The sequence below is a fragment of the Stegodyphus dumicola genome, chromosome X2 (genome assembly GCF_044657685.1).
Source record: "Stegodyphus dumicola isolate Sdum_Otavi_A_Nest chromosome X2, ASM4465768v1".
Taxonomy (NCBI): Eukaryota; Metazoa; Arthropoda; class Arachnida; order Araneae; family Eresidae; genus Stegodyphus; species Stegodyphus dumicola.
Window position 1 is genome coordinate 95,006,674 of NC_140781.1, and position 17,621 is coordinate 95,024,294.

Genomic DNA, 17,621 nt, shown 5'->3' on the forward strand with positions numbered 1-17,621 from the left:
TTCACAGTTCTTTCAATTATGAAGAGACATTTATGTCTCAGCTTCTAACATTTTGACTTAGTTTTCTTTACACTATATTATATATATTATATAAATTATTATAAAAATAATTTTAAAATTAATCAAGTAGCATTTGAAATAAAAATATATTATTGAATAAATGCAGTTAACACGCATGCTACTCTTAACACAACAGCTAGAACTTGACTTAAAATTTTGAAATCCTATTCATAGATCACCCAAATATTAAATATAAAAAATGATCAATGAAATACATGAAAACACTAGTGACTAGTGTTGAAAACTGCATATGCATTCATGGGCTATGATCGCCAGTACCAGCTTTTATCATACTTAAGCATACATAAATTATTACTTTTTATTATATTATAAATTAATTTTGATGCACACGTTATATTAATATATACGAATAATTATATGATAAATTTACGAATTTATTATATATTATTCGTATGAATTATAAACGAATTTTATGATATTTAAAAAAAAATTAAGTAGCAAAATAGTTAGTGAAAATATCTTATCACAAGGTATTGTTATAGTATTTTATTTTTCTTTAGTTCATATATGTTCCTGATTAAAGTTTGTAATATTATCTATGCTCATATTTAGAAATAATAGGGTTAAAATAATGAAAATAAATTAAAAAAAGGGGCGTTGAATTTTACTTACACTCTATTGGCAAAATAATGGGTCAAAACTGAGATTAACTACTCGCATTCATCAGAAATTCGCTTCCTTGCAACGAAGGCATTCATGCGAAGAACCATGTCATTGAAAGTTATAAAGTGGAAGTGTTGGTTACCGAGACGTATATGTTTACATTTGGCTTTATAAGGTAAGATTATCTACGGATTTCTTAATTTTTCTTTTCCAAATCGTGAATATTAGTTTATTATTTAACTAATTAGTGCATAACACTTGACTTTAGTTAACTAATTACTACATAACATTTGACTTTGGACAATTAAGTAAAACGTTTAGAACAACTATGTATTTCACTTTAGTCAAAATGTGAACCAAAACGTGAAACATAATATTTATTGTTATGGGCTACTCGAAGAATGTAAATCAGTGACTATCAAAAGATGCTTCCTGCATTTGTGGGATGCGAATAGTCAGTAAGTAAGGAAAGACTAAAAGTTGAGAATAAAAGCTGAAAAAAGAAAAAGGAAAGCCACTATGAAGAAACCAGGAAGAGGGTAAACGAAACAGAATGTGGTTGGATGTTTCTTCCCTTCTTTTCTTATAGTTCGTAATTGACAGAATATGAAGTAGCCAGCACTGATAAAACAGCACTACAGTTAGCGCTAAAATTAGTAGTCTCCCACTGATTATTTTGCGTAAGCTTTAACCCTCATAGATAAATTACGTTTGCCAGTCTATGAATGCAAATAAACCCATGCAAATTTATATGCTGTCTGGGGGGTTTAAGAGACGACTGCGAGATGCCATAATTTGCAACTGTCGATTTTTTCAAATATTTGAGAACCCCTGAAAGTTTCGTGACGATTGTCGTCGGAAGTCTGATAGTTTCCTTTGTGATAAAAAAAAGAGAGCAAATTATAAAAATAGAGAGGAAATGGGCATTGACTTCCTTTTTTGATTATTTAAAGAAATTAAGTTAAGGATTTTTATTTTAAAACAAATTTCCTTTTACTTCGCAAATGGGTTATTTAATTTTTAAATTTTTTGCATGCACTGTTGAAATTGGCTTACATTATCTTATCTGAAAACTGTTCCTAAGGCATTTATTTATCATATTCGTCTTTTATTCTCATTCAGTTACATAATTTTTTTCATAATTAATATGCTAATTTTATCCTTTTCGCATTTATATTTGTGAAGTAATTAAATTATAAGTCATACTTGAAATTCACATTAAACTAATATATTGCGTATTAGGTTGAGAAAAAGGTTTTCCGAAATAAATTAATAAAATTTACGAATTTGTTATTTCCTAGGAAAAAGAGAAAGTAATTTGGCCTATGAGACGAAGACTGATCATACAAAAGTTCAACTTTTTACAGTTTCAGATATAAGTTTTCTCACGTTCAAAGTAGCATAATTTTGTCATCAGCAACGATATTATAATGAATTTGCCTTCTGCTAAACACGATACATTTTTAGCTTTTATTTAAATGAAAAATTTCTTTTCAGTTGCTCAGCTCTAAGTTTAATTAGTTTCATGTCATGTAACGCATTTTTTTAATCGCATCACATTATTTTTCTCTAGGTAAAATGGATCTCACAGCAGAGAGATCATATCCGACCCCTTTTGCCAACTCTACACTTCTTTCCATGTTGCTGTTAAGTCTTATGAAACAAAAGCATACACCTGACACAGCTACAACAATAAGTACTGAGTATGATTACGTCATAGGTATGTATAATAGACTCAGATTTTAAATAAATTACTTATTCTTTATGTTTCGATTCCTACATGAAAATTATTGAATGCAACGTGAGAAAGCTTTTGTCATCTCACAACTATTATTTTGTTTTAAATTTTAAAAACATGCTTCAAGAGAAATATTCGCACCTAAACGGGAATTGTCAAAGGTATTCTTTATTGCTTTGAAAAAAATCTCAAAGCTACAACCATTATAGTATACTTCTGGAGTCTGTACCTAAAGAAGAATAAAATTTCCAAATTCGTATTAACTGAAATTTAAATGTCAATTTGTTTATGTGGTTACAGTGGGGGCTGGATCTGCAGGATCAGTGCTAGCTAGCCGGCTGTCAGAAGTACCGTGCGTGACTGTACTCTTACTGGAGGCTGGAAAACCACCGCCCTATCTGACTGAAGTGCCCTCACTAAGTAGGTCTTTTTGGTTTACAGACATAGATTGGGCATACCGAACTGTTCCTCAAAAGTACACAGGAAATGGACTCATCAATCGGGTAAGCATATCTTTAAATTACTAATCTACCTTGATATATTTATGCCTTTTATATATGTGAGGATTGAATCTAGGAAAGCAATAGTTCACTGCACTGTTGTAAATCACTACACACTTTAAATTAAAAGTTTCAATTTTTTATTACATTTCCCTTAAAATCTTTTCATATTAAAATCATTTTCATCTTAAATTCTTTTCATCTTAAAATCATTCTCATTTTAATTTCATTTTTTATCTTAAAATCACGAACCTTTTCCCTTAAAAAACAGTACGAGCCAATTTTCTGTAGACAGATTACATTCACCATGAAACTCCCAGCGAAAAAACATACTTTTGTAATCAGCTCATTTCATCCGTGACAAAATATTCCTAAAAACAAGAAATATAAGAAGATGACTGAAGACTATAATCACTTAGGTTAGTTATTTCAATAAATAAAGAACGAAATAGAACAACACGCTTTAACAGATCTTTATAGGTGATATTAGCTTTGAAAACATTGTTCTAATATATAAGAGTAGCACATTTAATTTAACGGCTGCTAATAAGCAATCGTTGCCCACCAACGGCCGAGCAGTAAAATCGCTGAACACTGGTAGTTCCAACTTGCTTTCCATTCCCCGCAAACGGGTTGATTGCATGGGCGTTTTCTTTGTTTTCCCCTATGTGTAACGTGTGCATGAGTCAGTTTCCTTTAGAAAGTCCTCCACGAATGTATCCCTTCCCTTAGGCAGTGCCATAATAAACTAAACCAGACCAGTAAACAACGTTGGCGCATGTATCTTTTCTGTGTAGAATAGTTTGGCGCATATTGTTCTATAATATTAAAGATCTTAAACGCCCTTGCTATTCTTCCATAATTTAGAAAAGCTTGATACTTTTCCGTTTCGCCGGCGCAAATCTCGCCAAGCAGACTTTACTGGCGACAACATACAGTATACACATAACAAATGTTAGTTTAAAGATTTTTTTTATTTTGAAGGCATAAACATTATAATATCGTTTAAAATTTTGTAAAAAGCCAATAAATAAAGACAATAAATTTGTAAAAAAACATTAATTTAAAAATTTACTATGCTTTCATGTTTCAACATCCTGATTCGCCTGTTCATATCACGTGACCCCAAGTCATCATGAGCGGTGTGATTGCATTCTAATTGACTTAATTACCGCGAATGGCCTTAGGGTATAAAACTGAACTATCTGGTATAAATTCTATGCAATTGTATGCCAGTATTGAAAGAAACAATCAATCTGAACAAGGTTACCAGCGAAGATATTCCGTTTGCGTCAGTTATACAATTATTGACGACTTTATCGCCTGCGCCGGCAAAACGGAAAAGTACCAAAAGCTTTTTCAGTCCTCCAGCAGCTGAGTTCAAATCCCGTTGAGCGGTCTAGCTACATAGGAGCTTCTGAGGTTTACCCTACATGCAACGTGAATAGGAGTAATTAAAAAAGTCCTCCACAAGATGTCTTTCCTCTTAGACAGCTTCCTCTCACTTGCTTTCCCATAATAAGTTTATCCAGAAACTCTTTTCCCATTAGATTTTACTAAATGCTAAACTCACTGTTAATGTAAGACAATGGTAAATAGGGTAAATTACTGCAACGGGAATATAAAAAAGCTTCACAATAAGATAACTCTAAATTTTTGAAGTTATTTTACAAAACAGAAAAGGGGCTTAAAAACGGCGTCACATATATAGAAGGCATTTTACAAGAAAGTGTGTCAATACCATACTTCCAGCTATAACTAAATAAATGCATTTTCTTTTAATGTTAAGCTGAGGAATAGCAAGTAAAAAGTTAACTTAGTAATAGCTTATAAATGCTAGGTTGTGCTTACAAAGTTTTCAGAAGGACATGCGAATATATATAACGTCTTAATTCAGTCAATTTACAAAGTTATGTATGCTTCAATCCTCTTTGACTTAAATTATAAATTGAAGGTGTTTTTCTGACAAGAATTTCTAAAAAGTGTCTCAAATATTTTCGCCTCTCTTTTCTTTCTTTATTTTTTTTTTTTTTAAATATATTATTCTCCCAAATCTAATTTTTCAGCACAGAATGAGTTTCCTCAGACGCATTGAAAATAGTAATCGGACTGTTCGATAATCCTAAATTGAGTGTTTTCATTTTTGAAAAAAACATTGGATAGTTACGAAGTAATTAACTACTCATCATTGTGAATTTCAAGCTTAACTAAACTATCTAATCATAAACACTAGATATATTACTATATCTAGTGTTTATTACTATATCTAGTGTTTATATTACTATATATAGTGTTTATATTACTATATCTAGTGTTTATAATTAATATTGTATAACTAAAATTATCTAGTCATATATATTGAATCATAACTACATAAATATTGGATATATTGGATCACTGTGAAATTTCAAGTTTAACTAAAATTATCCAATCATAAATATTGCACCTTTATAACTATCCAGTCATAAATATTGGATAGTTACGAAATGTAGATCTTGAAGGTATTCATCACTGTAAAATTTCAAGCTTAACTGCGATGAGTAAAAGCTCGCTTAGTATAGACGCCAAATCAGAACTACTATCAGCAAGTAATTTCTGGTGCGCAAAGAATGTATATTTAAGGCCTTGCCAATTTTTATGCAACAGTCTACACTTAGAAGCTTTAAAATGAATTTAAAAGAAAACTCCATACTGGTTTGTATACCATAATTTAAAGAAAGTGTTACGTAAACCATATAATATTTTTATTTTTTTGTATCAATAATTGAATTTTGATGTTAGCATTCTTGGATTGGCAACACAGAAAATGTTTTGGTTTTAAAAGCTGAAGTTCAGAATTTTGTTTTGAATGTATACGCTGTTATGTAAGCCGATGATAAATAAAATGTCCTTTAGAGTACAGATGTTATGTTGAACAAGTTATTAAGTTGTGGCTTGCAATTAAATTTCAGTCAGAATTCAACATTGGAATCAGGAATTGTTGGACAGTCAATTTCTTGAAACTTACTGCACCAGAAAGAGAACAAATATAGCCAACTTGATGATTCATTCAGTGCTGGAAATACAGTCAGCTGCCAATAAATACATACGATGCGATATAACAAAGCAGGGATTGGTTTGGTTTATTAATTACTGCAAAGCACTTTTCTGCAAGTTCGCCTTTTAGATGCGCTTGGCATTGCGTAGTGTTTAAAGTTCTTAGTAGTTTGAAGTGTAACTATTGATTGTCATACTGAGAAGTATTGTGTATACTACTCTGTGACTACTTAGTATACTACTTAGACTACTTAGTATATTATATTGTGATTCTTGAGAAGAGCTGTAGGAGTGCATTTGTGGAAAGTTCCAGAACTGCAAAGTGTTTCTTCTGAGAAAATAAATTTTATCAACCTGTCATCGCTCTGTGTGCATCCAATCCATCCACACGCAATAATTTTTGGTGTTGGAATGGTCACAAACATGTGGCCAACGAATACGATTCAGTTATTTATTTGTTGTAAATACGGTGTTACACCAATTTCATAATTTCAGTTGCTTGAAGTTCAAGTTTACACAGTGGCGTAGCTAGGATTCCAGCGTCCGGGGACAACTGAAGATTTTGCGCCTCTTTCTGTATGCCAAGAATAGAAAACATGTCATTTAAAAATTTCGTAGCATCAATTTGGCGCTGCCTAGACGCTGCGCCCGGGGACAGATGTCTCCCCTTGTCCCCCCCTCCCTAGCTACGCCACTGAGTTTACAATATTTTCATTAGCATTAAAAGCGAATTGAAGCTTGAACGGCGGACAAGTGTTACCGATGGTGGCGCCATCTATTGATGAGAGTTGCAAGCGCAGTAATGACTGTTTGCGAATTATTTCGGCATCACTAAATCATGATTCATTATGTACTTCAGATATGCCAGATATGCAGTGCATTTTCTAAGATTAAAGCGAGTTCGCTGCCCAATCCAGTATGAGCTTTAGTACACAACAGAGATTTTCTCAGCCTTTGACAGTTCATTAATCTTCTAAAGTTATTTTTAAGAAGTATGCTAATTTTGGGTGGCTATTCAAAGCGAATACAAGAGATCTGCTTTAAGTCTTTTTACAGCATCCCGTTTTACTTAGCTGCCATCAGAGATGTATGCATATTAAAATTATGCAAAATTTTTATGTGCATTAAAAGCAAGGCTTACTAGCAAAATATTTCTTAATGAGATATTGATGATAAAAGACTATTTTCTTCATTTAAGTGTGTTTCAGATATGCATTATGTTAGAAAATTCATATATTAAATGCTTATGAACTATGTTCTGTATTTTTAACATTATTTGAACATATTTAATATTCACGTATTTAATTATGCGCGCATTTATCATTTTCCCGTTTCAATATTATTTGTTTTGATTTATTTGATTATGACAAAGCATTCGAGGGCTATCTGTCTAAGCGAAGGGATGCCTTCGTGGAGGACTTTCTAAGGGAACTGACATGTTACATATGCGGAAAACCACGAAAACGCTCATGCAGCCAGCCCGTTCGCCGAGATTCGAGCCTCGGACCGAACTACCAGTGTTCAACGACTCTATCACTCGACTGCTGGTGGACTGAATATTATTTACTCTAGCACATGAATTATTTATAAGAATATAAATTAAATATTCCTGTGTAAAGCAAACTCCTCTAAATTATTTTTAATAAGGTTATGTTCCAAAATATGCTTTCCATTCTTAACTTTGGATGCCAATATCTTTTCTCCAGTATTTAACACGAGGCGTTTTAACCAGTATCCATACCTTTATTACAACTAGTAGAATTAGATTTTTGTATGATGTTAATTTCAGTGAAATTGGTTCAACGTGTTGCGAGAAACAACAACACCGTCTTTTTTCATTAACGTTAAAATTTTCGAGATTTTCTTGACTAATTTTTAACGCCTAAAGAGATTCTTAATGATATCTCGAAATGCAGTCAAACTGATCTGTCCTAATGTTTACACTCTCTCTGCTTAGTTTTTTTAAGACCTTGATAATAGCATGTTATATGTAATACGGTATGTATTAGTCTCATGCGCTTTAAGCAAAATCGGTATAATACTATATTTTACAGCGCGACATATGCGTGCAGTAAATCAAATCTCAATGGCATGTAAATCAAATCAGTACAGGCATGTAAATCAAATCTCAATGGCTAGAAAAGGATGGAATTTAAAAGTTCTGATATAAAATTAAATGGATCGATAGTTCCTTTTTAAATTAGAGAATAAAAGTTAAAAGAAAGTCTTCGCGAAGTAAAATTAAGAAGTTCAATCAGTACTTCCAGATTTGCTCAAAATTTCCTGTTCAAAAGGAACAGGAAGCTGTATTTACTGTTTTAAAAAACACTGTAAGGAGTTTCCTCTTTTTTCACCACGTGATTTCGTAGTGTAATTAAAAGCATGTTCAGCTAGCAGTCGGAAGGTCCGGACTTCTGCTCCTAGCTAGGTCATCGCTGATAGTCTCATATTTCTAGCTAAAAGATTTTCAAATGAGTTGATTATGAAAGTCTAAAAACTGTAAAAATGTCTTGTAGCATTTAAATTGCACGAATCAAAATGTGAATATACGTTCAATTTTTTTCTCTTAAGTAATTCATCAATAAGAAGCTTTTTGAGTTCCAGTATGTGCATTAAAATAAATACCATTCTTAATAGCAAGTGGTCTGGCCCAGTGGGAAGGCTATAGGTGGCTCGAGTATACTGAATGGCAATATTTATGTTCGAGGTAATAGAAGAAATTACGACAACTGGGCTGCTCAAGGTGCCAAAGGTTGGAGTTACAAGGATGTTCTGCCATACTTCTTGAAAATGGAGGACAACAAAGATCCTGAATATATCGCCAATGGTAAATTTTTCTCTTTGATTCTTTTTTTTCGTTGGGAGGGGAGGAGGGAGGTGACAAAGGAACATTTAGTAACACTGAATAATTAATTAGCATTGAATGTATTAACTTACGAGTAAAGTTATAAGGTATTTTCTCCCTCCTTCCAGCATGCGTTCGTAGTGTAACGATTAGCACACTCGGCGCGTATTCGAGAGGTCCAGGTTCGAGTCCCGGTGAAGCCATTGCTCATTTTTCCTGTATACCTGTTTCAGAATAACCTAATGACTCTACAAAGTTGTAAGAATTCTCACTAGTGTAAATCTCAGTTACTGTAGAAAGTGACGAATCTTATGAACTAGTTAGCGAATAATCGCTTAAGTTCGTGTGACAAGAAACAACAAGATGGAAGGGTAACTGACCCTTTATTATTCCAATAAGATTTAACAAAACTCCGTCTTGGAGTGTACAATCAAAGCCGACACTCGGCTTGAACTTAAGAGACTAAAAATTAAACTAAAACTAAGATTAACTAAAGAAATATAGCCGAAGCTATCAAGATTCTGGAATAGTTGGCCCCTTAACTCTATTTGACTACGAAGCTTATCAAGGGCCTGAGTACGGCCGAACGTAATAACAGCTTTGAGAGAGAGAGTGGCCAAAAGGCAGACACGCGTAAATCAGAAACTCTGATTGTCTCTCGCTAAGACCAAAGAACTTCGCTGTTAAATACCGCTCTTCCTCATTATGTATTCAGACGTGATTCTAAAACTACGTTCTGGCCGGAAGTAGTAAGTTGAAGTTAAGAATTTGACAGGAAAGGAACTTTAACTTAAAATTTAACTGTTAATAAAATTAACATAATCCTTACAAAGTTATGAAATATTCTGATAACAATCACCACGAGATTTTCAGGGATGATCAAGCATGTGAAAAAACAGCAAGTTCATGAAGTGTTCGCAGTTCACAAACCGCCGCAGTCCCTGAGACAGGGTCTATAATATGGCTCCTGTGCTCGCTACATTCGTAGCTATAGATTAACAAAGGTGATAGCTTATCTGTGAAATATTCTGTTGTCAACAAGTTCGATGTGGCAATTTGATGTAGCTGTCCCTGGTGAACGAAAACTCCTTCGTATTCCGTTGTACCACCTGCAGCCGTGAAAATTTGATACACTTTGTTCGGTGCTATCATATTTTCTGGCAAATGCTGCTAAGAATTTGTTGCTTGGAAAGGGAAAACATTATCCTCACAAAGCGCTTATTATAATATACATTGTAATTGATTTAGAAATATTTCTTACTTGATCCACATGGTATTTTCGTACGAAGTAGCATTTTCAAAAGTAGAAAGAAAAGCAGTCGGTTTTTCTCTTTAGTGTTGACCATTATAAGAGTGATGTATTGAAGCTGGTTTAACTAGACTGTATTCATGAGAAATGCAAAATGGAAAAATGAAGAAAATGTAAAAAGGTATACATGCAATATTAGATATCGAATATACGTCTCATTTTGCCAGGGAAGACTGCTAATAAAATTAACTGCGAATTTAATGCTGCAGAAGTAATAGAATATTCTCTTAATATAGCGATTCATTTAAGTAAGAAGGTACTGGATTTTATCTTATTTGAGATTTTGGTGTAATCCGACAGGAATGATGATTTCATTTAAAATCTGTAAAGTACCGGGGCTGGGCTCCGATTGAATTCAAACCTTGATTTAGAGGAGCTTATCGTTGACTTATATCTATTCTCAAACATTTTAAGCAAACGGCTGCCGAGAAGGTCTTATATATTATATTTTGGAAGATCTTGTCTACATAGCAGCGAGATTTCTTCCAAAGTCTAAAATATGCAAGTCTATCTCCTTCTGCATCAATCTCTTCTTGTTTTAAATGGAACTTTATAGGTTCTGCATTCTTTTTAGATGAATGTATGTTGTGAATTTAAGAAATAGATACCTCTATAAACTAAAATTGAATTGAAATCTCCTCTGAAAAGGATACATACTCTAGTTGTGAAGTTGACGGCTCGTTGTTAAAAACAGTTTCTTGGGGTAAGGAGATATGAGCAACAGGCCATCGGGCGTACTACCTGAATTAGTAAATAGTGTCTAGTTGTGAAGTTGACGGCTCGTTGTTAAAAACAGTTTCTTGGGGTAAGGAGATATGAGCAACAGGCCATCGGGCGTACTACCTGAATTAGTAAATAGTGTCCCTTTTCCTGTAGCTGCTACAATCTCGAGAGAAAAGTTATCGGATTATCATTGCTCAATGTCATTGTCTTCTAGTAATAATTAGAGAAAATTAGTGACTATTTCTTGAAGTTTTGAGTTACTGATGTATTATTTTTTTCAGTCTTCTGTAAGTAACAAGGGCATTTAAATTAAATTAATGATGGAAATTTCTTGAAATCCTCTTCATCATGTTAAAAAACATTTCAGGTCTCATTTTAAGTTTTCATATTCGTTTTTTACTGAATTATTTACATTTTTTCCATGTATTCTTAATTATATATAACTTTGTAAACTGTCTCTAATTGTGAGCAAATATAGGACTAATAACGATGTATACTGAAGCGCCTGTGAGAAGTCTTTACCTAAAGGCGTATTCTACGAGATGTTTTCTATTACTGAAAAATTAAAGGAATAAATTAGCGATGTGTATAGCATCTTAATGAATAAACTTGCTATAAATTAAAAAGTTTTCTAACAAACATTATGAGAAAAATTGTCTCTGCAACACTAGATAAACAGAAATAACATAAATTTACACGGGGAACAAATACACATAATAAATTCCAAACGAGCCGAAGAAACATAAATTTAAAAAAAAAAAAAAAACTTTTACTTAACATACAATACAAGTTCAATAAAAGTTATTGTGTATGCTAAAATGATTTATAAAGTTTCCCCTCAATCTTAGGTTATCATGGCGTTGGAGGACCGGTAACTGTGCATCGCCCCCAGTATCAGTCTGAAATCAGAGCTCCTATTTTCCAAGCAGCTAAACAAATGGGGTACAGGATAGTCGATCCCAACGGCGGGCGCCAGACAGGTGAGTTAAATGCAGTTTTTTCCCATATTTAATTAAAATTTAATTTCGAATACAGTTATTCTTATAATGGTTGATCATTTCGTAGCCTGCAGTTAATATAAAAATGTTACTGCTTTCAGCTATCTCCTCCCTTTCTTAATTACTCATCCTTATTCTTTTAATGCCTTGATATAAACATTATTAACTTTAATTTCCTTGTTTACTTAAAAATGCTTTATTCACCTTTCTGACTATTGTTAGCTCATAATTTATCATCATAATTTAGATTTCTACTAACTCCAAGCTAAGCACTGGCAGACTTATTTATTTAAAATTTCAATTGCGGGTGTACTTTTGATTGAAAACTGAAGTTATAAAAACTACTCGGTAATGTAGATTTCTGAGCACCACTTCCATATGATTATACAGAGAGTCTTCAACATCACATTACAAATAATTTTCTATGAATTAATAAATTCGCCTCCTGTTGAATAAAATAAAAGTTTTGACTGAAACGTAAAGCCATTTAGAACTTGGAAACAGTAAAGTAGTTAGTTATAAAGGGATTTGGTTCCGTTATTAAGTAAAATTTGCTTTTTGTGGTTAATTCATGTTTTATTTTACATTTTAAAACTGAAAGGTTAAATTTAATTTACACTTAATTTATATACGTTTTTAACCTGCAGGCGAACAATACTTAACTTAGATTCAATACGCTAATTTAATACAAAAATAGCACGAAAGTTTATGTGTTACTAATTTATATTTAACACTGAAATATTGTATAACGTAAATCAAAACTCCTTATGCATGGAATACAACAAAAAATAATTAAGTACAAAATCAAATAGTAAACTAAATGCCCAATAACCCAGCACCTAATCAAGCAAGGTTTCTTAATTATCTCTTCAAAAGTCATTGCTCATTCAAACAAACACAGCTACCCAGACGGGTGAATTATGAGGGCTACAGCGCCACTGGCTGAGTCACCAGCTCTGTCTCTCTCTCTTAACTTACCTCTTTACTCGCGACTAAAAATCCATATAATGTGCATTTCTGGTGAAATTGAACGGAAGAAATATTGGGTAGGTCAAATATTTTCCCCGTGTTTTACATGCAAATTGTGATCATATGAATTAGTTAAAGATGACAGTGAACGAATGGAATCTTTTATTAATAAGAAGTGGACAACAGAGCATAGGAAGGCATTGAATTTATCAGCGTAACTCATAAATTTAATGATTTAAAATGGCAAACTATAACTAGCTCATCATGCAGTGTTACCGTAAGCCTGAGTAAAGATAACGCTTCAGCCCTTCAGCTGTAGCCTGCCATAGCATGTATGAACTGTAGGAAGAAGATGCAGTTGTTGGTTTCAAAAATTCTGGAATGGAGACAGGTAGTGACATCACTCAAGTTCTGAATGCCCATTAGAGGTTTCTTATGAAGTTCAGTACGAAATTATACATAATGAACTGCAGTTAACTGTCCCCTTAGTGCAGAGAACCGCAGCTGAATGATGCATGCAGGTATCTGGGGATTTACTACGAAATTTGATCATAGGGTTTGTCCACGAGCTACCCGCGAAAAAAAAAAAAACGGGAGAAGAGAGTTGATCCCAATGTTTCTTTGCTTTCTCGTTACAGAAGTGAGCCATTTCTGGAATGAATTGTAACGGAAATTAGTGGTTACTATAGATCGTAATATTAAGTTTTAAAGGCTTGGTTTATTTAATTACAGCAAAGCTCTCGAAGTCTGTCTGCCTAACGGATGGGATGCCTTCGTAGAGGACTTTCTAAGGGAAACCGGCTCTTATACACTATCACTAAAGGACTGAAGAATTGAGCCTTCAAACTAAAAAAAAAAAAGAGAGAGAAAGGATTGTATCCTAAACAGATTATTTTAAATGTGTGTCGGGATGTCAGGAGAATAATATATTGAAATGCAATAAAACGATAAACGCTAATCGCTGCAGTATAGTCCACTCTTGGTAGCCTGAGAGGGGGAACTGACATTAAGTGATTTTCATTCATCCATCATAAAGGTGCTATCTTTCATCACGATAGCACCAAACCTGATGTTGCTTAAACATCGACAAAAATTACTCAACTTAAGTGAGAAGTTTTAATGCACTGAAGACATTCCTTTAACCATGCTCTTGCAGACTACCAGCTTATTCAATTATTATAGGGAGCATTTATCTTCCAAATCTTCAGCGATGTGTAGGGTATGGAAACAACACCATGAGGACACCTTGAGTCTTCTTGAGGACTTCTTGAGGACACCTTGAGTAGCTTTATCGGTGTGGAAGAAACTTACGACCAGGTAGAAGGCAAGAGGTTACATGTAATTCTGAAAGTTTTTACTTCTTTCTATTTCGTATTCTCCGTCTTTGAAAAAGGGGGGGAAGGACTAAAAATCGGATAAAACTTTACACATACCTAATAGAAGTAGGAGTTTGTTTATTTAACCTAATATAACGGGTTAATTAAAATAAACCTTGTAAAGCTGCATCCAAGACTTTTAGTCGAGAAATAGGAAAAGAAAACCTATTTTATATCACTTGAATACCTGATGTTATTGTTTCCTCTGGAAAAATTTCGTGTCCAGGCAAAACAGAAACTGTTACCACATCATTTCCAGGAAATATTTACTTCAAGCTGCTTCCGCAAGCGATCTAGTGAAAAACAAAGTCAGTTGGCCTTGAATAACGAAGTCTTTTCTTTGTTAGCTAAGTTAAAATGTTTCTATATGGTGTTACTCTATGATGGAATAATATCGGCGTTTTCCTTTCCTATCATTTGGCATTGTTATTTAGAATACATTATTTTATTTTAAATACACTATTTTATGATTTGCACCTTGAATTTTTGGTGATTATTTGTTATAATAATTGGTCTATTGTAGCTACTGAAATTTGAACTGTTGCCTTATTAAACTGGAATGGGAATACGAAGATCAGATTGCATTATCTAAGATGAGTTTTATATTTTGCTATAAGCAATTGTTAAGAATGATCTTTCTTATCTCAGAAAATTAAGGATGATGAACCGCTCGAACAACACGCATTGTAAACTTTATTTACAGAATTAGAATTAGAATTAAGTTTTAAAAAATTGCGCTCCTAGAACTTCGGCACATATAGTAATAGATTTAATCATCTGAAACTTAAGAGAAACAGACTATTGTCCCTGAAAACATATTTCTTAAAAGCCCTGATAAAGCGTATTATATTTAAACACATGTCTTAAAAACTGCTCAGCAGAAAATTATTAAAATGCTCTCAAATATATAGAAAATATTTCAGGAATAATTTGAACTTAATAAGATATTCCATGTGTTGAAAAGAAATAAGATTACAAAAGTGTCGCTAGCTTCATAAGTATAATGCAAGTATTTCATTTCTAACTTTTCCACTTAATTTTTCTAAAATATTACTGTGTCTTGAACTAATTTTTTATTTTTTAAGGATTCTATGATCTCCAGGGTACTCTGCGTGATGGACAACGATGCAGCTCAGTCAGCTAAAGCTTATTTAGTGCCTGCTGAGAATACAACGAACCTTGACATACTTCCGAACGCCATGGTTAGGAAGGTAACGTAAGTCTGTTTGTTTAATAGCATTAGATAATGGTAAGGAAACTTTTATCATGTCGGCTTTTAACTTACTTGATAATACGAACTTCGGTGAGGGTGAAGTTTCGGTACTCTGGCCGATATTATAATGTCTGATTCAGTAGCTGAGTAGTTTTTCTCACTTTTCAGAGCTTAATTTCAGCTAGAATAGATCACAACCAACCTTCGACGATTTTATGAGTGAAATCGCGATTCCCACAAAGAACTGGAGCTCTTACTCTACCAGTACTACCTTTTCTTTTAATTGAAAATGAATTTGCAATAAAACATTACATTTTTGCTTCCTGTATATCTCTTTTCGATCTGTTGAAAGAAAAGGCATTGACGTGTAAGAATTCAAAAATCAAAGACTTCCCGAAATATTTTAGAATTTAATATATGTGAACACCATAATGTCGTACTGTTGAAGAATAATTCTAATTAAAAATTACCGTATTATACATAGTGTATAAATTCAAGGTAAGTCGCAAAAAAATCATCCTCTTGCAAATTCACAGAGACTGAATAGTGTAATCACCAGAGTAACCTCGGAGACGGGCCCAAACTCTGTCGAAACTAATTTAAAAATTTTTCTCAGGTCCAAATGATTTTGGTGTAAAATACAAAACTTCAAAGTTAGTTCAGTACTATGAGGATACACTAGCATGATTCTTGAAGAAGGAGAATGAGAGAGGGAGGGAAAGAGAGACGTGAGAGTATCATTCATTCCCCTTAAATAAGTTGAAGAAAAGTCTACTCGGCCGCCTAACGCCATTAAGAGCGTCATTTAATGCAAAGTAATTTTTCTTCTTATTATTTTTTTAAGTTACGTTAATAAACACTGACATGGACATTTTAATTTATTTACATCCTAACCTAGCTATGATACTAATCTTCACCTACTGCATTGTGAAATACACTCATATCCATAAATTAAGAATAATTCGGAGTCACACGGAAATCGAACTCTAAAATAAATATATCACCTGTAAAATCACTACACACATCTTCAAGAATCATATGCAAATTTCAGGAAGTAACCAGATGACACCGATGGTACGTCACAATGACGAGAGTATAAGAGAGTAATATATAAGAAATACAGGCAAAGAAGTAAAATTGTTCGCAGGCGCTTTATAAGCATTTCAGTGCAATAAGCGAATAGTTATGACACAATGGACGCATTTGGATGATTGTTTTACGTGGTAGAATAATCGGCCGTCTGGAATGTGGGCGTACCCAACTAGAAGTATCAGACGAATTTGGAATTGCCCAGAGTGTCATCTCCAGGCTTTGGCAACGATTTCAAGATGATGGTAATGTGAGTAGACGTTACAGCACAGGTCGCCCCAGAGTTACAAAGCCGAATGAGGACCGGTGTTTGGCAGTTACTGCCAAAAGAAACAGGCGAAGCACAGCCTCAGACCTGTCTCATCAGCTCTCTTCAGCCACTGGTACGACAATTTCAAGGCAGACCGTGTACAGACGCTTAGGGCAGATTGGTCTATATGCTCGTAGACCTGTCAGATGCGTTCCACTTACTGCAACTCACTGTCGCCTGCGGTTAGCCTGGAGTAGAGAGCATGCATTGTGGACACCGCAACAGTGGGCTTGTGTTATGTTTCCCGACGAGTTCAGGTTTAGCTTGCAGTCTGATTCTCGCCGGACTTTCATATGGAGAGCTCCAGGTACCCGTTACCACCAAGAAAACATCATTGATCGACAACGTTACGGTGGTGCAGGAGTGCTCGTTTGGGGTGATATTATTCAGGGTTCCAGAACTGACCTGCATGTTCAAATTGGAACCATGACAAGCCAAATCCATCCGGACGTCATTCTGGAACAACATGTGCGTTTGTTTCGGGGCGCCATGGGCGCACAATTTGTGTTCATGGATGACAACGCCCGTCCTCACCGTGCAAACATCGTAAGCAAATGCCTTCAATCGGAGGATATCACTCGTAGGGACTGGCCAGCATTCTCACCGGACTTGAATCCAGTACAGCACGTGTGGGACATGCTTGGCCGACGAGTTGCAGCCCGTCAACCTCCTCCTACATGTCTACCGGAACTTCGGAGAGCATTGCTTTTTGAGTGGTGTAAGATCCCCCAAGAACAGATCGATAATTTGATACTCAGCATGCCTAGGCGTTGTACGGACTATATTGCATCGTCTGAGAGACATACAATGTATTAACAATCATACCAACCA

General features: G+C 34.1%; 1 protein-coding gene across 1 annotated transcript in view; it reads left to right on the top strand.

Annotated features, from left to right (window-relative positions):
- LOC118196072 (uncharacterized) overlaps positions 1-17,621 on the top strand; it is a 115,631-nt gene that overhangs the window by 56,712 nt on the left and 41,298 nt on the right. The window contains 6 exon segments of the mRNA XM_085808804.1: positions 2,258-2,404; positions 2,723-2,925; positions 8,596-8,785; positions 11,684-11,815; positions 15,264-15,310; positions 15,312-15,389. Of these exon segments, the coding sequence (XP_085664930.1) occupies positions 2,258-2,404; positions 2,723-2,925; positions 8,596-8,785; positions 11,684-11,815; positions 15,264-15,310; positions 15,312-15,389 (797 nt within the window).